At 34.9% G+C, this 22,829-nt stretch overlaps 5 protein-coding genes across 5 annotated transcripts; 4 read left to right on the forward strand and 1 right to left on the reverse strand.

Annotated features, from left to right (window-relative positions):
- Positions 1–6,452: 6,452 nt before the first annotated feature.
- Positions 6,453–8,358, forward strand: LOC120188606 (protein NETWORKED 3C-like). Its single transcript, XM_039192003.1, has 2 exons — positions 6,453–6,585; positions 7,556–8,358. The coding sequence occupies exons 1-2, from the start codon at positions 6,492–6,494 to the stop codon at positions 8,275–8,277; spliced, it is 816 nt and encodes a 271-aa protein (XP_039047934.1). The 5' UTR covers positions 6,453–6,491; the 3' UTR covers positions 8,278–8,358.
- Positions 8,359–8,570: 212 nt separating this feature from the next.
- Positions 8,571–11,372, reverse strand: LOC120189005 (classical arabinogalactan protein 26-like). The gene is made up of 2 exons (XM_039192357.1): positions 11,331–11,372; positions 8,571–9,062 (listed from the first exon to the last, which is right to left on the reverse strand). The coding sequence occupies exons 1-2, from the start codon at positions 11,370–11,372 to the stop codon at positions 8,571–8,573; spliced, it is 534 nt and encodes a 177-aa protein (XP_039048288.1).
- A 2,678-nt stretch (positions 11,373–14,050) lies between these two features.
- Positions 14,051–15,991, forward strand: LOC120188724 (probable indole-3-pyruvate monooxygenase YUCCA10). The gene is made up of 4 exons (XM_039192125.1): positions 14,051–14,710; positions 14,780–15,013; positions 15,499–15,621; positions 15,731–15,991. Exons 1-4 carry the CDS (start codon positions 14,093–14,095, stop codon positions 15,896–15,898), a joined length of 1,143 nt encoding a protein of 380 aa, XP_039048056.1. The 5' UTR covers positions 14,051–14,092; the 3' UTR covers positions 15,899–15,991.
- Positions 15,992–18,086: 2,095 nt separating this feature from the next.
- LOC120188731 (auxin response factor 2B-like) lies at positions 18,087–21,229 on the forward strand. Its single transcript, XM_039192130.1, has 13 exons — positions 18,087–18,195; positions 18,287–18,382; positions 18,476–18,532; positions 18,619–18,777; positions 18,858–18,942; positions 19,047–19,137; positions 19,263–19,430; positions 19,513–19,632; positions 19,720–19,795; positions 19,900–20,071; positions 20,164–20,681; positions 20,785–20,978; positions 21,074–21,229. Exons 1-13 carry the CDS (start codon positions 18,097–18,099, stop codon positions 21,165–21,167), a joined length of 1,929 nt encoding a protein of 642 aa, XP_039048061.1. The 5' UTR covers positions 18,087–18,096; the 3' UTR covers positions 21,168–21,229.
- Positions 21,230–21,603: 374 nt separating this feature from the next.
- Positions 21,604–22,282, forward strand: LOC120189006. Its single transcript, XM_039192358.1, has 2 exons — positions 21,604–22,063; positions 22,178–22,282. Exons 1-2 carry the CDS (start codon positions 21,803–21,805, stop codon positions 22,280–22,282), a joined length of 366 nt encoding a protein of 121 aa, XP_039048289.1. The 5' UTR covers positions 21,604–21,802.
- Positions 22,283–22,829: the final 547 nt, after the last annotated feature.

The following is a 22,829-nucleotide window of genomic DNA, read 5'->3' on the forward strand; positions in this document are numbered from 1 at the left end:
ATGGTATCCGACCGAAAATCGAAAAGAAATCCAACATTTGAATTGATTCAGCAGTCAATCACCTACAACACTAATGCACCAAAAGCGCAGGATTTTAATCAGTAATACAAAATAAATTAACCCTTTCACCTAATAAATCAAGTAACTTAAACAAAGGCAGTCCTGAAAAGTGAGGAATAAGCTTAAAAGAAACAATATTCAAACAAACTCCCGCAGATCTCTCTCCTTATCCTAACCAACCAAGACCCGATGAAGCTACCCATGGGTCAAGATCAAAACACATGTAAGATAAAGAACATCCCATGGGTCAAGATGGATCCGGTTCTCGGATCACGGGGTTGACCCGGGTTTTGGAGTGTCCGATGAAATCTGTAAGGGTTCATTAGAGATAAGGAGAAAAAGATGGTTGCAGGAGAGGGGAGAGAAAGAAAAAGGTTAAGGTATTAGGCTTTAGTTGTTTGTGTGGCGGAGTGCGGAGGTGGTGGAGTCATGGGTCACGGCCGACCCATCGCTCTGTTTCAGGTCCTTTTTGTCTGATTGTCTCCCGGATCCGGCTTTGATTTGGTTTTTGGGTCTCGGTTCTTTCAACTTCACGTTCTTGTTATTATTTGGTTTTGGATCATTGAGGTTTTGGGGCATTATTTTATACAAAGCCCATGAAAGTATTTAACTTTTCTTATTATCATAACGAAGCCCAATTGTAGAGTTTGTAAACTATGTAAGCCTTCTATCAAAGAAAAACAAAAGGAAAAAAATGTGTAAGTCCATAAATTATTATAGCATAAACTGAATCAGATTATTATACCACTTAACTATTATTTTTGGCAAGACCAAGTGGACTCCGTGCTAAAAAAAATTATTGTTGTTCCTTAAGGACTCTGGTTTAGCACTATAGATGTCAAGGGGTGTGAGCGTTCAATGTTGAGAGTTATTTTTAAACAAATATTGTCTTATATTTACCTCATATTAATAAAAAGAAAAACTATTATTTTTGTATTAAAATATCATTGAACTATGAATTAATATCAGTGTAAGATTGAATTTTAGTTTTACATATTTAATGATATAACAGTTTAATGTTAACATGAAGGCCGGTAATGTTAAGCCATACCAAATCAGCCCAACGAAGAAACAAGAAGAAAATAGTATTACTGCCATAGTATCAAAAGAAGATATGTTATATTTCGTTGATAAGGTAATATCCTAAACATTGCTTATGATGATAGCTCTTGGATTGTCGATTCTGGTGATTCTTTCCATGTTACTCCACATGGAAGTTTCTTCTCATCCTACCGAAGTAGTGACTTTAGAATGATGCAAATGGGAAATCAAGACAGGAGCAAGATCGTCGGGATATGAGACATTATCCTGAAGACAAGAACTAGATGCAAGTTTATCTTAAAAGATGTGAGGCATGTTCCGGCCATGCGCCTCAATCTTATCTCTGCTGGGAAGCTAGACGATGCTGGTCTGATAAATTACTTTGGTGAAGAAAAGTGTAAGCTCACCAAAGGAAGCCTAATAATGGTTGTATGTAATGCAAGCTAAGCTGTACAAAGAAGAGGTAAACATCACCACTGAAGATGTGGAGATATGGCATAAACGACTTGGACACATCAGTGAGAAGTGTCTTCACATGCTCGCTCGGAAACAACTCCTACCTGACGTGAAAGGTAAACCACTTGATCCTTGTGCTCACTGTTTAGCTAGAAAACACATAGTTGCTTTCCAAAGATCTTCTCCGCCCACAAGGAGAAAAAACATCCTAGACCTCGTACACACCGACGTGTGTTCGATGTCTGAGAGTTGAATAGGTGGTGCATTATACTTTGTCACCTTCATTGATGACCATTCAAGGAAGGTGTGAGTGTACTTGTTAAAATCAAAGGATCAAGTGCTTGACGCATTCAAAGAATTCCATGCCCTAGTGGAGCGTGAGACCAGACGGAAGATCAATTGTGTAAGATCTGACAATGAAGGTGAGTATAGAGGTCCTTTTAAAGCATATTGCAAAAAATATGGCATTAGACTAGAGAGGACTCCACCCAAGACACCACAATTGAATGAACTAGTTGAGAGAATGAACAGAACTATTGAAGAAAGAGTTCGTTGTGTGCTCTCTCATGATAAGTTAACCAAATCATTTTGGGGAGAAGCTATAATGGCAGTGGTTGACATTGTCAACCTTAAACTATCAGTTCCCTTGAACTTGGGTATCCCAGAAGAAGTCCGGACGGGCAAAAGGGCTTCATGCAATCATCTCAAGGTATTCGGGTGTAGGTCATTTGTTCACATACCCAAAGATGAGAGAGCCAAGCTTGACATAAAGAAGAAAGAATACATCTACCTTCATTCACCTAAGGATGATTTCGGTTATCGATTTTGGGATCCAGTCAATAAGAAGGTTTTCCGCAGCAGAGATGTTGTTTTCTTCGAACACCAAACAATCAAAGATATCAAAAATTCAGAGAGACCAAGATTGAGAAGCAACAAGAACATCGAACCTACTCCAATTCGACTTGAGGATAATAATACACAAGAAAAAAATGATGCCGAAGATCATGAACCTGTGTTAGAACAAAGCAACCAGAAGACTCATGATGAACCAGCTCAAGAAGAGCCTCAATTTAGCTCTCCAACAACACCAGAGCCGAGACAATCCTCGAGAGATAGAAGACCATCCACTTGGTATAATACAGATGAGTACATTATGCTCATTGATGAGGGGGAGCCTCAAAGCTATAAAGAAGCAATGAGTGATAATCATAAAGAAGAATGAAGAAGAGCCATGCAAGAAGAGATGCAATCCTTGCATGAGAATTTATGAACTTGTAGAGCTACCAAAAAGGAGAAGAGCCTTGAAGAATAAGTGGGTGTATCGGATCAAGACTGAAGATAACAGCTCAAAGCCTCATTATAAAGCTCGGTTGGTCGTCAAAGGATTCAGACAAGAAAAATGTATAGACTTTGAAGAAATATTCTCTCCCATGGTAAAGATATCATCCATCCGAATGGTCATTGGCTTAGCAGCCGTGCAAGATTTGGAGATTGAACAGATCGATGTCAAGACGACGTTCGTACATAGAGATCTAGAGGAAAAAATTTATATGGAGCAACATTAAGGATTCAAAGTTCCAAACAAATAAAATCTAGTGTGTCGTCTGACTGAGAGTCTATACGGGCTTAAACAAGCACCAAGATAATTGTACAAAAGGTTCGAAGATTGTTGTCAAGGTGTCAACTTGCTACTACCTCCAAATTAAGTCGAGAGGGGGAGATTTGTTTGATCTCTCCTTAATTGGAGAGGTTCTAGAAAATTCTAGAGCTTTCTGGAGAAGTGTAGAATTTTCTAGAACATTCCAGATAACTCTAGAGAAGTGTAGAACTCTCTAGAAGCTTATGGAAGAGTGTGGAATCATCTGGATTATTTTGGAGATGTGTGGAATCCTCTAGAATATTATTTAGATGTGTGGAATCTTATGGAAGAGTGTGGAACCTTATGGGAGAGTATGGAAGAATATAGAAGGAAGTGGAAGAGTGTAGAGCTTCCTAGAGTGTGTGGAGTATTCTAGATAATTAATCTCCACCGTTTGATGTAAATAATCTCCACCGTTCATTGTGGAGGTGAAGTAGTATAAATAGGGGTGAGAGACTTCATTCCTAACAATCCAAAATCCAAGAAATCCAATCTTGAGAAGCTAGAGAGTTAGAGAGCCTATTTGAGAAAAAAGAGAGATAGATTGAGAAGTCTTTATCCTCAAGCTTGAGTGAGCCACCGAGTGTGAGTCAAATTTTATGAACACATCCTTGTAATCCTACTATTCCTTTTTATAGTATAAGAATCTCTAAATTGGAGAATTATACTCTTGTGTCCTCTCAACTATTCTTAATCTTTAAGTGTCTATCTTAACTTCACGAAGCGGGAAAGATTGTGATTTCCAACAATTTAGTGTAATCATTTCTTTATTAAAGTTGAGATCCTTTTAACTATTTTTAATGTCAAAGAAAATAAACATTTTTGAGTGTCTTTTTGGTTAGTCTAGACATTAATAAATTTGTATTATAGTCTTCTACCACTTTGTTAGCTTAGAAATTTCTAAAATATCTTTAAACTCACATAATTAAATACATTATTTTCGAAGTTTTAGAGTGTATGTTCAAAAATTCAGGCAGTGAAACATATTATTTCAAGAAGATGAACAATGTACCTCAAAATTAGCATCATCAGACGATCATAAGAGGAGACTATAGTATTAATATGTCAAATTATTAGATGATTTTCATTGATTTTAAGTGGATTTCATGAAAAAATTAATCCGATAATAAGAAAGGGAAGTGAATTACGAACGCTTTAATGTTTATTTTGCTACGAATGATGATTAGTGACAGATGACGATTAACTACTAGCAATAGTTGAAAAGTTGAATACTTAAGATTGAAGTGTTCTAAAATTTAATAACAAAATTAATACATAAATTAAATGATTTATATAGTTTTTCAAGACTAAGTCGTTTTGAACCTTAACATATCTACTCAAAATCCTTTTTAACTCTCCTGCTCTGCTGAACGAGATGGCAATCATTCGTAAAATCCACAAACTTCACCGACTGCAATAGATTATCAATATCAGGCATGTCCATCGAGAAACAAATGCTGTCACCAATAATTTGGTTCATCTTGGTCGAACAACAAGTCCAGGCCTTCATATTATGCATCATCCTTTCGTTTGGATTCGCATACTTCTTAATACAGACATTGATGTTTGAGTAGTTAGATATGTTACTGCTTTTGCATTTTTTTTAAAACCAAAAGAATAATATTATACAATTACCACTTAAATAAAAAAATATCAATTAACTATTAATTAATTTAATGAAATAAAACATCAATCTTTTTAACTAATATCAAATGTTTGCATTTAATTCAAAATTAAAATTTTATAATATTAAATTTAAATTAATAAATTAATTTAAAATTTATCAAAAAAAAATTATAATATTTAATTTAAATTTATTAGTTAATAAGTAAAATATCAATTATTATTAAAAAAAACACCATCTTCTTGGCTTCACTTTGCCTTTAGGAATAATTGGAAGTTTCTTTTCTTTTTCACGTGACTGTCGTGTCTGATATTTTCGACCGTTACTCCAAAATCTTTATTAATTCATACGGCCACATTGTGATGACTCATGACCATAATGTGACCTGTCATCAATCCAACTGTTACCATCCTATTTGAATTCACATCAATAATCGAAACCATCTCTAATCTAATTATTCAAAACACATTGTTGATTTGTGTTTAACAAAATCAGTTAAAGAGGTTTTCATATTAAACAAATCTTAATTAATTCATCTTTTCTTATTTATACATTAACCCTCCTCCCCCCGAATACTCAAAATATAAATAAATAATAAATTTCCCTTAAATTATGCATAAATCCCTCGGATTAAAATTAAAGTTAAGGCCATTAAACACAGATTATGTGGAAATAAGGCGATTCTTTTAGTTAATTAAAATATTAATATTTTTTTCACGGCATTGGAGAATGCAAAATATTTTGCTTTTAACACGTGTAACAAAGTGATTGGTTAGGACACAATCCCAAACAATGAAAGAAGACAAAAGGTCTCACTAATACTATGAAAGGCACGCTACGTTTTTAACCCCACACATATTCTTGTGATTATATTTTGGTCATCAAATTTTTTTAAAATTATACTTAATGTTATATTTTGATTATATATTAATAAAAAATTAACGTAGATATTGAAGTTTCATCCTAATATAATAACATATCATAATTTAAAAAAATTACCACATTAATAATTATGTTTATTTTTAAACAAGTACCTAATATAGAACCACAACATAATGTTAAATAATTTTTAAAAAATATAATTGAATGACCATAATAAAACTACGAGAATAAGTGGGTGACTAAAAATATAGTTTCTCCCGCTATCAATGACTGCACAGTATTTATTAGTAGTATAGGCTGGGAGGGCTGGAAGTTACGCACCAAATCCAGGGGGAAGAAAGCAAGAAGACAAAAGAGGAAAACTCCATCAACCTCTGTTTCTGGGTAAATCTTCCTTCACTCATCTGCATTCGTGTTGTCTTATTATCTCATCTCACCTTTTCATTCGAAGCTTAAAAGGGTTCCCTTTCTTTGTTTTTCTGGGTTCATTATGAAGTTATAACTTCAAACTCTCTCCGGTAAAGCATAGATTGAACTGCCAGATTTCTTTCCATATAAATCTTTTTTCTATCTTTGTGTTTATGTAATATATGTCAATAGTAGCTTTTTTTGTACAGGATAAAAAAAGCTAAGAATTTTAGTGTTTAGTCTTTTTTCTTCTTCTTCAGGTTTGAACAATTTTCAAGCCTAAACTATTCCCTGCTTTGTCCTCTTTAATCTTTACTGAAAAATCTGAGAGTTTGACTTCTTTTTAAGGCAAATAGGAGACAAGAGAAAGAGGTGGTTCAAATGATGAGCAAGATGGGAAATTCACGGTGGTGGTGGTTTGATAGTCATCACGACGGTTCAAAGCGATCCCAATGGCTTCAATCCACTCTTTCCGGTAAACTCCATTTCTTTTTTCCCCCACTGTTTATTACAATCTCAGATACTCTTTCGTTTTTCTTCTTTCTGCTAGCAGAGCTGTTATCGAAGGCTGAAGATTTCTTGATCTTTTTCTTGTTTCTGACCGTTGGAGGCAATGCGTTACATACGTATATTTATATGCTTTTTCACTTTTCTTTCTTACGAGTGTTTCAATCTTTTGATATTTCTTTTCTTTTCTACGGTATATCACTGTTAGGATGGTGGGACTGCAACGGATTCATGAGAATTTTAGGGCCTTATGTTTGTGATTAATTAGTCACTAATCACTATTTGTGGGTGAGACAGTAGGTTTCCACCAGCACAGCCTTTTCTTTTACGTGTGAGACAGGAGTACAGATTTTAGGGGAACCTGAGATGTTTTTGTCTTGTATTCTAAAAGATGTTTTTTTTTTCATGTTCTCTAGGAGTATGGTATGTAACTATGTATGGTAATGGTGTTGGGGTAGACTCTAACTTAGGTTATTTGAACTCTTTATTTTTCTAAAGTATTTGTATTTGATACTTATGCTCGAACTCTTTATCTGTATTTGGATACATATTCATGTCTGACACTTACACCCGAGTTCGAGTGACATAAGATTTGCTGGTTGTTTATGATGACATGTTGAGCTTGTATTGGAATGAGTGACCTATTGTTCCTGTTTAGAGGGGGCTTTGGCATGTACATGTGGATGGTCCTACAAACTTTTAAGGGTAGCTTTGCAGGTTAAGTCATTAGGCCTCTAAAAGCATTGTTTTATGAGCAATATTTTTTTTTCTCATGTATGTCAACCAGAATAATATGGTTTCCAGGTAGAAGATTACCAGGGAGAAATAGTAACAATGACCAATTCATTGAACTTCCTGGATTTTCATTTCTTGTACCATGCTTTTGTTTGTTCTCTTCATTTTCTAAAATGATGGAATTGGTTATATCTCAATGATAGAGCTGGACAACAAGACCCAGGCAATGCTAAAGTTGATAGAGGAAGATGCGGATTCCTTTGTTAAACGTGCAGAAATGTATTACGAGAAGCGTCCCGAGTTGATTAGCTTGGTTGGAGATTTCTACCGGTCACACCGTTTACTTGCCGAGCGGTATGATGAAATCAAGTCGGACCCTGGAACTCGACTCGTAACAACATTGGGATCCCCTTTTGCTTCCATGAAGTACCATTCAGATAAGGCCATGAATTCTATGGACAAAATCTATGACAGCAGCTCCGACACTATTGATTCCAATGACTATGCTGAATCCGAAGTCGATGACCCTGAACATGATGAAAGTGCAGATGAAGTGGAGGAACACAAATACGAAACCGGTAAAGTAACGAAAGGAAGGCACATTGAGAAGGAAGAAGCTGCAACGAATGTGTTCGACGATGAAGCGATGAAATTAAGGGAAGAAATAGAGAAACTAAAGGAAGAGAACAAGGCTCAGAAGGCTCAATTAGTTCAGAAAGACGAAGAGAAGAAAGAGGTGATCAGACAACTCAGTTTGGCTGTTCAAGTGCTCAAGGATGAGAATATGGAGCTTAAGCATAGTATTTCTAAAGCAGCAACCACAAGGAAATGGAGTCCCCTTGAATTCAACAAAATAAAGGGAGGGCTTTTCGGGATGTTATTCAATGGATCTCCAAAGTCCGGTCCGAGTATCGTTGCTCTGTAGTTTTCGAGTTAGGTTACATCAAGGCAAATACCATATACATGTAAGTTCAGGTTAGAAGTATTACCTCAGTTTGTACCCTTCTTTTGTTCAATTTTTCATTGTAGTTTTTCCCCGTAGTGTGAACATGATGTTGTACTAAATGTAGTCTTTGTGCTGATATTATATATAAAAATCAATTTTTTGTACCTATACAGAGCTTCTCTTTGATTCCTTGAGATCTTGGTTTGCATTAATGGAGATTTGCATCAAAGCTACTAACAACAGTGCCATGCACTTTTCACCTAACAATACAATCAAACTAAGCAATATATGCTCTGCAAAAAATCATTGTGAAACTGCAAGGAAGCACCAGACAGCTGCTGCGGTAAACAAAGTTCCGGAAAACCAAGAAACAAAGTCAATTTTAGAGCACGAGGTGAAACCCGATAAACAGAAGCGGAAACCGGAAAAGGGTTACCTGGTGAAAGTGTGAAACCGGGAGCCGGAGCCAAGATGTTATCCGGATTCGGGGGACTGGGGTCTAGAAGTATTGTTGGCATAGATGAATCAGACGGAGTAGGTGACACACCATTAGGAGTAGGGAACATAGGCTCAATATCTGAAGGCGAACTTGGAGAAGAAGCTAACGGTGCACTTGGCAAGAATGCCGGTGCAGCCGATATAGTCAAGTATTGTACATGTTCCGATGACGACGACGACGATAAGGCTATTGAAGAAAAATAGGCGATTAGAAACATGAACAACTTTCTCTCAATGGTGACAAATGGAAGCCATCGAGATGAAGACTATGGGTTTCGATTCTCCAATTTGCACATGAAATATTAGTTGCTCCACTCAATCCATCCCGGTGATCTCAGTAGCTGATAAACTTCGTGAGGAACCATGAAAATTGCACCATAAGTTTTAACATCTTAACATGCATTGAATTTTTAACATGGTGTGGTATGATAATTTTAGATCTTGAAATTAAAAAAGTAGAGGTCATTTTGAATGAAGGTAGATATTAAATGGATAATCGGTTGAAAATGAAAATATGTGATTTTATATGTATAAACAAAATTAAGATTTTGATTTTGAAATGTATCAAGTCAAGTATTAAGATTTTATTTGATTTTTAAATTATTTCTTGTCTCTTTAATTAGAATGGTGGAAGCTGTACTGTTAAATATTTTTTTCGAATTTACTTGAAATATTGAGATTATAAAAATAGTATGTATATTATACATAATAGTCTCTCTTATTATCTTTGACCATAAATATATATTTTTCCATTTTACATACTTTTTATTTTATTATATTATTTCCTATTTTATTTCTCCGTTTTTACCTTATCATTTAAATGAAATAATTTTAGTTTTAGCTTTAACCTAAAATCCTTTCTTTCTTAGTTTGGCATATATTACATCTTTATTTTTTTCTATTTTTCTAATTTTAATAACTATGCTTATGATACGTTTTCAGTCTTTTTTATCGACCGTTTGATTGAATTTGATGATGTATCGACTAATCAAGATGACGTTTATTTGTTATCTTGTTAATATTTCTTACTTTGGATAACCGGATTGGATTTGAATACGTGGTTTAGTTTAGTCATGAAGTTTTTCTTCTCCTTTCCTTTATTCTTCTAAATTTGGTTTTTTCATGAAGTTTAGTCAAAATCGATACAAAAATTCATTCAAAGTTTTGGCTTTCTAATTTTCTAATCTTTCCATATTGTTGTCTAATGAAAGTACGTTATTTGTCTAGCAAACACTTGCTGTTGTATATTTATTCATTAATATAACTTTGTGATTTGTATTTTTATTATCTTTAAACTATTATGATTCTTTCAAATCTTAAATAAGTGATTACCGCGAACCCATAACTTATAATTTTTTTTTCATAACCACTCTATATCTTACTCTTTGATCAATTAAATTAAATTTGTATATTGCACATGTCTATCATATGGGTAATTGTTTCAATCTAATTTACTCCATTTATGATATTAAAATTTAAATTTTGAACGTTCGAGTGATCTAATATTTCATATCGTTAGATCAAAAGATAATTGGTATTATCTTTAAATATTACGATCAATTTTGTGATTGATTTATAAGAAAGAGAAGAATGTGAGTTGAACAAGTCAAAAAGCTTCTTAAACTACCTCTTCTCTCAACTTATACATGAGAGGCCATGACATAAAAGTAGACAATCATTTAAAAATATAAATTGACAGAGATTAATAATAAATTGTATATTTTTAAGGGATAAAAATAGTTTTATTATTCTCCTAATTTAAAATTTATTAAATTTTTAATAGTTGTAATGTCCCATAAGTCGTTCAATGTAACGCCTATATTTATAAGACAGTCGTGTAACATGCTTGGCAAAATGATAACACTAAGAAAATCATAATTCATTGACCAACATGTGTTGATGTGAATAAAAACAACTTGTTTCCCTCTCTTTTTTAATTGGTTATGGCTTACCAGATTACAAATTTCAAGGCCAGTATATCAGATCAGATGTCCTACATGTTCATGATTTTAAGCTATACCCACAGATGGAGGGCATTGTTTCTTAATATTTAGCGAAGGTGGGGTTGCTTTAAATATTTCCAAGTAATAGGCAGCAACGATGAAAACTCTTATAGGGCCAAATGATACAAAGAAAAAAGATATTTTTAAATAAAATTTTACGACGATGAGTTTTTTTTAATTAGAAAATTATTTAATTTGATTTTAAATATAATTAAGATTTATATAATTATTAAATATTTAATAATTGAAAACTTAGAAAAAAAAGTTTAATATAAAAAATTTTAAACTATGTTTTTTCCCTCTCATTTATGTATTTAAACATTTTTTTTTATCAATGTATGTGTTTAACATTACAAAATTATCATCTAAGTGTCTAATCTGCTTTGAACTCTAAAATAATATGTTATCTGACACTTGCTTATATTTTCTTTTGAAAATTTTATTTTTTTAAAAATATAAAATTATTATTATTTTAAAAAACTCTAAAAAAACCTCAAAATTCTTAAAATCTCTTATTTTAATCTACTTTACTACAACCGTCGACCACCCATCTATCGCCGATCGTTCACCCATTCGTCATTGGTCACCCAATAAACAATCACCATCCTTACTATCATCTCAAAAATCCAAAATTCCTAAAGTCCTAAACTTAAATCTCTAATCCCTAAAATCTCGAATACATAATATCTAAATTGTAATAATAATCGTCAGCCACCCTTAATTTGGAAGGCCACCATTGCTTTCAATTTTTTTATAAAAAAAATGAAATATAATATGTCTTATTTAACTATATTTTTTACGGCTGTCACAATTAAATAATTAAAATGATAATATTAATAACATTATACATATCTATAAAATTTAAACTCTTCTATAAACAATGAATATAGTTTTATTTATTTCTTAATTAAGCCAAAGGAAAACACACGCAAAAGTGTGCAATGATGATGAAGTTTGCTGCATGCTATCATAATGTTTATTCTTACAAAGAAGACTTTCAGACCCACGAGAAAACCTTGGATTGACCTTGGCTTTTCCAGTTGTTAGAAAAGTAGATAGCAAAGAGAAGACCAAACCTTGAAAAATAAAATAAAATAAAATAATTAGAAACGTTATCAATTAATCCAGACTCAACATGATAATTTTTTTTAGTGAATCTTTATGAGAAATTACTTTTAAGAAGGTTCAAGATTTGTATTTATACCGGCTAAAAATTAGATTAAATTTAAAAGACGGTTACGTGAGAAAAAAACTATAACACACTAAAATAGTACTTTAAAAATTATATAGGGGCTATGTCGAGTAAGGGAGAAGGGAAACTGTACCAAATTTAGGTTGAACCCGAGTAGTAGATTAGGCTTGTTGAGTTCTAGATATATTTGAGTTTAATTCCACTCGTAAATTTATTTTATTTCTGAATATAATAAAAAAGTCTAAGCAAAACTTAATGTTTATATGTATGATTAAAAATATATCTTAATTTAAATTACTATAAAATTATAAATGTTGCAGTTCAAAATCTATCGGTAGGATGATAAACATGTGGGGCGGGCGTGAATATCTCTTTCCCCATCCTCATACCCACTCAATATTTTTGTATTCATCACCTACCCACTATCCACGATAGGTAATATTTTTAAATCTACACACACTCTCAAATCCACCCTCACACTCACTACCTAAGTGGATACTCAACATCCATCTCGTACCCGCCTGTACCCATCCATACTCACCCGACATCAACCTCACATATTATATAAGCAACAAAATATAAAACAAACATGTATGCATAATAAAATGTTTATACCTTAATATTTGGTTAAAAAATGTTTATACCCTAACATTTGGTTAAATTACAAGTCATGCCTTATAAAATCTTAAGATTTACAGAATAGTATCTGAAATTATACTTAAATTAATAATGATTCAAAATTTATATGGTAGATAGTGGGCGGACAGATGCGAGGCGGGTAAGATCTCAAACTCATCACCTACCCACTACCCATATCGAGTATAACTTTTTAAATCCACACCTACTCACTATTCACTAAACTTATACTCATCCTGCCCAATTAGAACGGGTACAACGTGAAATCCACAAAATTATATCCGTCTACCATCTCTATCTCTCGGGTCTCGATACTCATTATAAATATTAAATCTTGATTAAATATTGTGGCTACAACATCATTGTCAGAGCTTGAAGGAAATTCAAGTGTACAACTAACTCATTTGTCACAAAATTTCATGTCATTATTGCTTTTACCCTAAACATGCAATGCTTCAACTTTGGGCATTATACATTACAACATTTGCTTACTTCATATTTTAGATATTACTTAACAATAAGACTTATTTTGCATCCAATATATTAGTTTAACACCTAAAAAAATTTATAATTTATTTTCTATCTCAACATTTAACATAAATTTTTTAGCTGCACATATATAAAATAAAGCATAAAGCTATAATTTAAGGGCATTTTGGGCTATTTATTTTTCTTTTCTTTTAATCCAACCCCACCATTTTTATGCATATATAACTGCAGCTGCATGCTCAATAGTATACATAAATACAAATTATGCTATTGACATGATTTGTCCATATATATATAAGGCCTGAATTGCACGTCAAGTTATGTCACCTGTTAACATTGTAAATTGTAATCTACCTTATTTTTAAAACATATTTTAATTAAATTGATATTCAACAAATATATAATACCATCTCATTTTATAATTATAAATATAATTATAATACGAAAAAGAAAAAAAAAACGATAGAAACACATAAATGGCCAGATCTCACCCTACGATATATACCCAGAATTTTCAAAGCGGTAGCCATCAATCTTGATCTGTCTTTATATTTACCAATCTGAAATAAGTGAATTAAGAGAATATTAAAGTGATGAATTAAATATCATTGGTTGTCATTATTTATCACCTTACTGGCCATATTTTATTTGCACACAGAGGATAAGAATTCTCTGTGTTCAAACATTTTTTTATCACATATGTAACTAAAATAAATAAATAAATTTTATTAATTTATGTTTGATATTTAAATAATTATTTATTTAAAAATTATATAAAGATATGAACAAATATAAATAATATTTATAATAATATCCATGCAAGTAAAGATAAATTATCAAGGTATTCTTTTTCCTAATATTAACTTGTGTTATACGGTAATCGTAGTATAAAGCTACTACCCCACACCTCTTTGTTTTACACTGCCTTCTCCTTCCTTGCTCTCAAACCCAGAAAACCGAGAGAATAATAATAACAATGCAACAACAACAACCACCGGTCATTATCATCGGAGCCGGACCCTCCGGTCTGGCCACCGCCGCTTCCCTTAACCTCCACTCAATCCCTTACATCATCCTCGAAAGAGAATACTGTTTCGCTTCACTTTGGAAGAAATATTCATACGATCGTCTCCACCTTCACTTATACAAACAATTCTGCCAGCTTCCCCATCTCCCGTTCCCCGACTCGTACCCGCGGTTCATCTCGAAAGAACAATTCATAAGCTACTTGGACGACTACGTTTCTCGTTTCAAGATCACACCCTTGTACCGTCGATGCGTCGAGTCGGCGGAGTTCGATGAAGCAACCGAGAGATGGATTGTTAAAGCCAGGAACTTGGGTTCTAATGAAGTCGAGGAGTTTAAAGGGAGGTTCTTGGTTGTGGCTAGTGGAGAAGCAAGCAACCCTTATACGCCCGAGATCGAAGGACTGAAATCGTTCCCCGGTCCAGTTCTTCATTCGACTCAGTTCAGGAATGGGAAGGCGTTTGGAGACAAGAACGTTTTGGTTGTCGGGTCGGGTAATTCCGGCATGGAGATCGCATTGGACCTCGCGAATCACGGTGCCAAAACATCCATCGTCGTTCGCAGTCCGGTAATGAACGTACCGATCTGATTATTTAGATTTCGAAATCGAACTCTATTTTTTTTAAATGTGCTGCAGGTTCATATTCTTTCGAGGGAAATGGTGTACTTGGGGTTGAATCTGTTGAAGTATGTTCCAGTAAACGTGGTGGACTCGTTGATGATCATGCTTAGCAAGCTTGTTTACAGGAACTTAAGCAAGTACGGGATTAGCAGGCCTAAGGAGGGTCCATTTTTCATGAAAGTTGCCTATGGCAAATACCCTGTTTTGGATGTAGGAACCTATAGCAAGGTCAAGTCACAGGAGGTTCAGGTAATATTAGATACGATATTTTTTTGGGTTAATGAGAATAATTTGGACTCTTCATCGTTTACGGTTCACCCCTTTTGATTTTAGTGAAGAGTTGCGATGGTAAGTGCACAATAATTGATCAATATTTCGTTATGAGAGCCAAAGAAAAAGGGCAAACTTCGACACGAAAATGAATGATGCGAATGAGAGCTCGAGAGAGGATCATCTTCTCGATCTTTCCTTAGGATATATATATATATATCTTGATTGTAGAACAATTGATGTTAGGCTTATGGTAGCGATATTTGTTTGTATGATTACATCAATTATAGGTTTTTTTGTGACAAATTAAATGAGATTCAATTATAGGGTTATCGTCATCTAGGAAGCATGAGACTCCGAATAGATAGTGGATAAAACTCATAAAAAAATATAGCATCCATCTCGATTTAGCATTTCTATGTTTTTGTTTCTGGCATAAAGGTAATTTATTTCCCATTTTATAGGTGTTGCCAGCTATATCGAGTATAAGAGGCGATGAGGTAGTGTTCGACAACGGCAAAATACATTCCTTCGACGCAATTGTGTTCTGCACTGGCTTCAAGCGCTCCACACATTTGTGGCTTAAGGTAACATGCATATTGTATCCGTTAAAAGAATGATTGAAACAACAACATAAACAACTGCCTTAAGATTAACCAAAACGAAGGGGTTTCGTTTCGTTTTGTATTGGGACAGGGAGACGATTATCTTCTGAACGATGACGGGATTCCGAAACCGAGTCTTCCGAACCATTGGAAGGGGAACAATGGATTGTACTGCGTCGGGCTGTCGAGAAGAGGATTGTATGGGGCAAGCTCTGATGCACAGAACGTAGCCAATGATATCAAGTCCCTTCTCAAATGATTCGTTCCTTTTGGATAAGTTGAAAGTTTTGTATACGCACGACAGTTTAATTGTAATAGTCTGAAAGTTTCCCTTTCATTTTGAGGTGAAAGTTATTCGCGGAAAACATGTCATGGACTACACAGATAACTTGGTAGTTATCTCTAGAGGTCTCAAATTTAACCTTGAGGTTGTGGGATCGAGTCCCACGGAGGGCATTTTATAATTCGGAGGTCTCTTACGGAAGCTGCTCTCAACCTGGTGTTGGGTAGCCTACTATCTTACCTCCCCTTACCCCATATATATGGGAAAAAAGGACAGCCATTTGGAAATAAGAAATAATTAAATATTTCTCAGATAAAAAATGATATACTAAACTAAGGCTTGTTGGATATAGTAAAGTCTCTAATTTAGATCATTCTTTAGTTACTGGAATGAGGCTTTTAATTCTTGATCTGTTTACTGCTATTTGTTTTTCTTTCTTTTTTAATCTTGTTTGATTTACTCCTTGAGTTGCTGTATTGGGGTTGTAACTTTTATTTGTATTGGCAAGTTCTTTTAGATGAATACAATAAATTTATATAAAAAAATTAAATAATTATTGATATTTCTTAAAATTAATATTATATTATTCTAACCACAATTAACAAATCAACAGTGGGTAACAAGCCTAGCCCAATGGCTAGGAGCTACATCCCCTTTTAAAGGGAATAGGTTTTGGATCCTCCTATCTCCAGTTTTGAATTTTATTTTGGTATTATTTTCATAATTTAAATACATGTTAACAAAATTAACCTAACGTACTTATTCCAGTGAACTAAATACGTGAATTCATTAGTAAAATAAAATGTAAAATTTATATTATATGTAATTATCCCAGATTATTCAATGAAAAATAATACTTGGTTCTTACTTTAGTGGTAAAGAAATATTGCGTAATATTAGACAAATAATACTTAAAAAAAATATTATGTACTATCTTGTAATCACTTAAAACTATGGGGAAAAAACCTCCGTTAGTGAAACTATAAATGACGTGTATATTAATTGAATTTTAGTTTCATGTATTTAAAAGTTGGAAAAAGGAGGGGTAGGAAGGAAGTATCTGGTGGCAGTTAGTCTCAATATTTCCAGATGTATGGCATGCTATAAACTATATATGTGATGCTCAACAAATCAACAATGGACACATAATAAACCCAGCTTTAGTTTACTCTGTTCAATCACTGGTCTTAACAATGATGATCACCCCACCATGCAAGGGTGCAGCCAAGCCTAAAACAAAACATTATGTAATCTTGAATTTGATGGCGGAGAAAGCTAGAGTTGCAGGCTATGTACGTGCATGGAATAGGCCAAAACAACTACCTAGGACTTAACGTTGCCCGAGGAGAGGAGAAAAGAATGGTGTTTAGTAAAATTCTCTGAAATTTCAGTCAAAGAAGATGAGAAAGAATTATTGCAGAGTTTAAAGGGAAATATAAATGAAACTGTCACTCTCTTCCATTTGCATGCTCATTGGGCACATGATAAAAACGTTTATGCATTTCTAATCATCACGAAACTGAGAGTACATGGAGGTCGAGGTGGCCAGTGAGTACTTGTTGGTGGGGGAGTGAAAGAAAGAAAGAGAGAGAGAGAGAGAGAAGAAGCATAAAGACTTCTTTCTTTGTTCTGTCTACTTTTGTCATTTTGTTATTTGTAGGTTACAAATACTTATACATAAGCACCATTTGTCTTTGCCTTTTCCCTTCCCTTCTCTCTTTCTCTCTTCTTCCTTCTTTTAGCTTTGAGAAAGGAGAGATGGATGGTAAACGGAATGGTTCCAAAGCTAAGGTTCCATCTAACTCCAGTAGACGCATCTGCAACAATGGAAACAACCAACATGTCCAACACAATCAAGGTTTAGCTCACTTCCATTTTAAAACTCTTTGCAATTTTTTTTTTAATTTATTTATCAGTTTTTCACCTTTAATTGTCTATTGTTTCAATCTGTAGTACCAAAAGAAATAAACAGTGGAAATTAATCAATCATATCTCATTTCTTTTGTTGGTCCCAACTCTAGGCTGCTAGTTCTTTTACTTTGTAGAGATGGGGTCCCTCCCTATTGTTTTCAGTTGGTTCATCAATCATGATCAGCAGAAGTGGTTTTATTTTATTCTTTTGTTTTGAGTGTTTGTGGTTTGATTTTGCTGTGAAATCAGGAGAAAGATGTGATATGTATAGTAAACTATGGTATGCATGCGCCGGTCCTTCTGTTTATGTGCCACGCACTGGAGAAAAAGTCCTTTACTTCCCTCAAGGTCACATGGAACAGGTTCTATTTCATTTTGTTTTTATAACCAAATAACCGATTAATGCATCAAATACCAAGATTCGAGCATCTTATGATTAAGCCTTCGATGCAGGTCGAGGCATACATGAATGAAGATAGCACTATGGAAATGCCCATCTACAAATTACCTTCCATGATCATCTGCAGGGTGTTGCATGTTGAGCTTAAGGTATCATGTAAGCATGCATGTGTGTTTTATCAGTTCTTTGCAGTTAATAAAATCTCATTATAAGTTGTCGTTTATGATGTTTCGGCATTGCAGGTTGAACCTGGCACAGATGAGATCTATGCACAACTTACATTGCTTCCAGAGGCAGAGGTTAGATTATAGTATTCAGTTCACTTTTCATTTAAATCTTCGATATTTGCAGTAGATATACTAGATTCTTTTTTATGGATTAACAGCAAAATGAGCTAAGTATGGAGCATAGAAATTATCAAGCATTGCCTCGGAAAATATATCCACATTTCTTTTGTAAGAAGCTAACTCCGTCAGATATAAGCACGCACGGTGGATGCTCTATCCCGAAGCGACATGCCATTGATAGGTGTCTTCCACCCTTGGTTGGTATCTCCATTTAAAAAAAAAAATTGGTCCTTTTGGTGCTTTCATGTACAAAGCATTTACTTTTGAACTGTTGCAGGACATGTCTCAGGAAACCCCGCAGCAGGAACTGCTCGTGACGGACTTACACGGTCATCGATGGTGCTTTCGACATGTTTTTCGTGGTACTTACCTTGCCCTTTTCTCCACTAATTGTAGTTATTGTCTACAACTTTGTAACTTATTTCCCATAGGTTGTTTCCTTACGGTTGTGTGTTCCCACATGTAGGCCAGCCAAAAAGGCATTTACTTACCAGCGGCTGGAGTACCTTTGTCACTTCAAAGAAGCTTGCTGCTGAGGATACATTTATCTTTCTAAGGTTCTCTCTCTGCAATACCCTCCGTCGTATACCATATACGTGATTCAATGTTTGATTTACATTGATATCTGAATTTTGGTTTTATGGGATATTACAAGCAAAAATGATCTATTGTTCTTCTACAGAAGGGAAAATGGAGAGTTCGGTGTTGGAGTTCGTCGAGCAATGTCGACTTTATTGAACAATCTGCCCCCATCGATCATATCTGGCCACAGTATGCGACATGGAATACTTGCCAGTGCTTTACTTGCCTTCTCTAGCAGAAGCATTTTTACTGTCTACTACCGTCCTTGGTAAGTTCAATGCAACACAAAAGTTCACTTGTCACACTGGAACTAGAAGGGAAGAGGCATTAATTCTCTTGTTTCTTTGCAGGACAAGGTCTTCTGAATTTATCACCCCACTTGATCAGTATCTGAAGTCAGTTCAATTCATCTACTGCATCGGGACAAGATTTAGAATGCCGATAGAAGGTGAAGAATCCAGGGAACAAAGGTGCTTACACTATCATTTGTGGATAATTTGAAGCATGATTTTGGTCCCTACCTCCCTTTAACCTAGTGTATTCTGATTAAAAACCAGAGCCCTTGGCACTATTGTCGGCATTGAAGACGTCGATCATATTAGGTGGCCCAATTCTAAATGGAGATGTCTGAAGGTAATATGTGTTGTTTTGCATGCATGACCTTTGATAATAGATGCATGATTTTTAGTTTGATTTTCTTGTACTCAATCCATTCATGTAATTCTACGATTTCTTAGGTGAAATGGGATAATCCCATATCGAATTCAGTGCTCCCTGAAAGAGTTTGTCCTTGGAGGATCTATACAACGGAACTCACTACGATGAAGAAACCTTTCGCTCTGCATTCTCAGAAGAGGGCTCGCTCTAATGATGCATCATCCCCTGACTTTTCTAGCTTTCTTATGGACGGTCGGTAATCACTATTCTTTTCCGGATTCAATGTATACTTTTGCAGCTACTGATCATAATCTCTTCTTTACTAGGGATGTCGCATGGTTCAGCTAAATATCAATCCCAAAGTAGCTCAGGGGTCTTGCAAGGTCAAGAAGATAGTGATACATGTGCGAATCAATCCAGTGCACTGCCACAATCATTGCCGCATTTTCGCCCGCAAAATTATGGTTGGGACTCAATCCAACTACAGATGCATAAGCAAACAGAGATTCATATTCCAATCTGCAACCCGTCATATCAATACACCACCAGCACAACATTCTACTCTTATAGAGTTCACGACGATGCTCGTGCTAGCAAAAGGCTTGCAGTTCCGAATGTCGGGTCTCCAGAATGGAGAACTTTGTCTGAACCAAAAGGTGCTCATAGATACATGCTTTTCGGAGTAAATTTAGTTAACGGCTCACCAGAGCTCCCTTCACCACAAGTACTCACTTCTAGTGAGGTTAAACGTCTTTGTTCGACTCCTCCGACATCGCAGTCGAGTGTCGAGGAACCTTCTAAGTGTATATCTAGCAAGCAATGCAACAACTGCTGTTTCATCGGCAACCGAAGTTGCACCAAGGTACTGCTGCTACCTTTTCGTAAATTACTCGATGGATAGAGCGTTTCTATATAAGGATATGCTTAAGTTCCAAGTGCCTACTGAAAATTTTCTTCTCTTTTAGGTGCTGAAGTATGGACTTGCTCTTGGAAGATCAATCAATCTTTATCTATTCAACGGATATGAAGACCTCATCGTTGAGCTCGATCGCATGTTTGATTTCAATGGAAGATTGATAGATGGAAGCAGCGGCTGGAATGTAACCTATATCGATGGAGATGGGGATATGATGCTGATTGGAGATCATTATCCATGGCAGTTAAGTGCAAAACTAAATACAAACTCCGTTAGTCTGCCATGAATTTTCTAGTATGTGCTTTGGTTTAATGATCAAATCTCATTGCAAATTCCAGGAAATTTCAGTACCAGGTCCGAAGGATGGTGATCCGCCCGAAGGAAGAAATCGAGAGGCCGAATCCGAGCTCGCCAAGATCAGCATCTTACTGAAAGGCCTTTAAAAATCTTTAGTATGGTAATATCTTTTCCTTGGGGTTGAAGCAAATCAATGCCAATGCACAACCTTTGAATAAAGCTGTTTGTGGTTCAAGTTATGTTGTTTTTAAAGAGATCCGAGTCTCTATGGATACTGCCTGCATCTCTGATTGCTGCACTGACATGCGTATTATGTATATGCATCTCTGAGTTGTTTGCAGATGTGGTTTATGTTTAGAGATGATCAAACATGGATAATTATGGAATAAAAATTTCATCTTTAATCAATGGATTTGTATATATTTTTTAATATTTTTGTTGGATGAGAAGTGACTAAAACGGAACCTCGGGAATATGTGGGTGACTAAATTCTTAGTTCATCCTCAAAAAGTAGTATTATCCGGCCATGGCGGGTGGATAATATTTTACCAACCAGACAACGCCAATCAACCATAAACTGAGCCGAGTTGCCATCTCTATTTTCCCGCCACCCATAAATTTTCCAGCCAAATTCTGGGAGTATCTGTTTCAATAATTTCAGAATTCTCTGCGTCTTTATCAGTGTCAATCAAGTTTGCTCCTTTTTTAAAACAAAGAAAACCCTCAACGCACAATCATCGATCGGACAAATAAGAAATACTTAACAAACCATGAAATCCATATGTTTTTCCTTCACAATCGCTGCGGCAACCATCTCAAATTCCAATAATATCAGTCGCCCACTAACTCCTAATCCCCCTTCAATTCAAACCCCTAATTTCACTCTCAAAATAACCCAACGTTCGCTCATTGCTGTAAGATCTCAGTCTTCTTCGGAACCACGAGGGAATCAACAAGGGCAAGACGATGAAACCCTAATAGAAGATCTGAGAATTCCGGACGACTGGTTACTTCCATCAAAGGCATTGGAGGTACCCATTATTGAAATTTCACGTTAATTTTTAAGTTATTTGATTTGGGTTCGTTTTAGTGCTAAAAGAACAACTTTATGTATTTTTTTTCATAATACCCATTCGGCCTTGTAGGAATCAGAGTGGCTCAGAGTTACACTGCATAAATGGTTGGATGATGAATACTGCCCAGAGGAAACAAATGTTGAGATCAGCAAGGTTGCTGCCCAAGAGCAGTAGGTTGAGTTTTTGAGTAAGTACTTGGTATCTACTGGTTAAACTTGTCAGTGCTTTCAATTCGTTTTTGTTATCAATTGTGCTTCATTTATGTAATAGCGATCAGGAACATTACTCATGAACACGAAGTCCTTTAGTGGGAACCATGCTGATTACTTGTATGTTGATATTGTGTTGTCTTATGTAGTGTAAGTCATTGCTTGATAAGTACCCTCAATAAGGTAAATGCAGTTTTGTAGTTAATATGGGTTGGAAATCTGATGTATACCATGAAAATATCTGCATGATTCCATGGATCCCCCCCTTTTCTGCTTGATACTACACCAGATTATCTGCATAATCATAGTGTGTTTTCCTTGTTTCTCGAAATGTATGCATTTCCATCCCCTTACCTCGTGTACAGCTTCATGAACTGTTATTGGCTAGAATCAAACTCCTCTCGGCAAGTAATTTCTCTTGTAAATGGTAATATAGCAGATCATATCTTCTCTATTTTCTTTTCTTTTTTTATTGCCTGTTTTTTGTTCAGTTTAAACTAATTACTGTCATG

Source organism: Hibiscus syriacus, unplaced genomic scaffold (assembly GCF_006381635.1).
Source record: "Hibiscus syriacus cultivar Baekdansim isolate YM2019G1 unplaced genomic scaffold, ASM638163v2 tig00116951_pilon, whole genome shotgun sequence".
In the NCBI taxonomy this organism is placed as follows: domain Eukaryota; kingdom Viridiplantae; phylum Streptophyta; class Magnoliopsida; order Malvales; family Malvaceae; genus Hibiscus; species Hibiscus syriacus.

Coding starts and splice junctions, on each gene's coding strand:
- LOC120188606 (XM_039192003.1), top strand. CDS start 6,492: ATGATGAGCAAGATGGGAAATTCACGGTGGTGGTGGTTTGATAGTCAT. Junction 6,586..7,555: donor GCTTCAATCCACTCTTTCCG/GTAAACTCCATT, acceptor TCTCAATGATAG/AGCTGGACAACAAGACCCAG.
- LOC120189005 (XM_039192357.1), bottom strand. CDS start 11,372: ATGGGTGAACGATCGGCGATAGATGGGTGGTCGACGGTTGTA. Junction 9,063..11,330: donor ATGGGTGGTCGACGGTTGTA/GTAAAGTAGATT, acceptor CGAAACCCATAG/TCTTCATCTCGATGGCTTCC.
- LOC120188724 (XM_039192125.1), top strand. CDS start 14,093: ATGCAACAACAACAACCACCGGTCATTATCATCGGAGCCGGACCCTCC. Junction 15,014..15,498: donor TCAAGTCACAGGAGGTTCAG/GTAATATTAGAT, acceptor CCCATTTTATAG/GTGTTGCCAGCTATATCGAG. Junction 15,622..15,730: donor CCACACATTTGTGGCTTAAG/GTAACATGCATA, acceptor GTATTGGGACAG/GGAGACGATTATCTTCTGAA.
- LOC120188731 (XM_039192130.1), top strand. CDS start 18,097: ATGTATAGTAAACTATGGTATGCATGCGCCGGTCCTTCTGTTTATGTG. Junction 18,778..18,857: donor ATAGGTGTCTTCCACCCTTG/GTTGGTATCTCC, acceptor GAACTGTTGCAG/GACATGTCTCAGGAAACCCC. Junction 20,979..21,073: donor GGAGATCATTATCCATGGCA/GTTAAGTGCAAA, acceptor TGCAAATTCCAG/GAAATTTCAGTACCAGGTCC.
- LOC120189006 (XM_039192358.1), top strand. CDS start 21,803: ATGAAATCCATATGTTTTTCCTTCACAATCGCTGCGGCAACCATCTCA. Junction 22,064..22,177: donor TTCCATCAAAGGCATTGGAG/GTACCCATTATT, acceptor TCGGCCTTGTAG/GAATCAGAGTGGCTCAGAGT.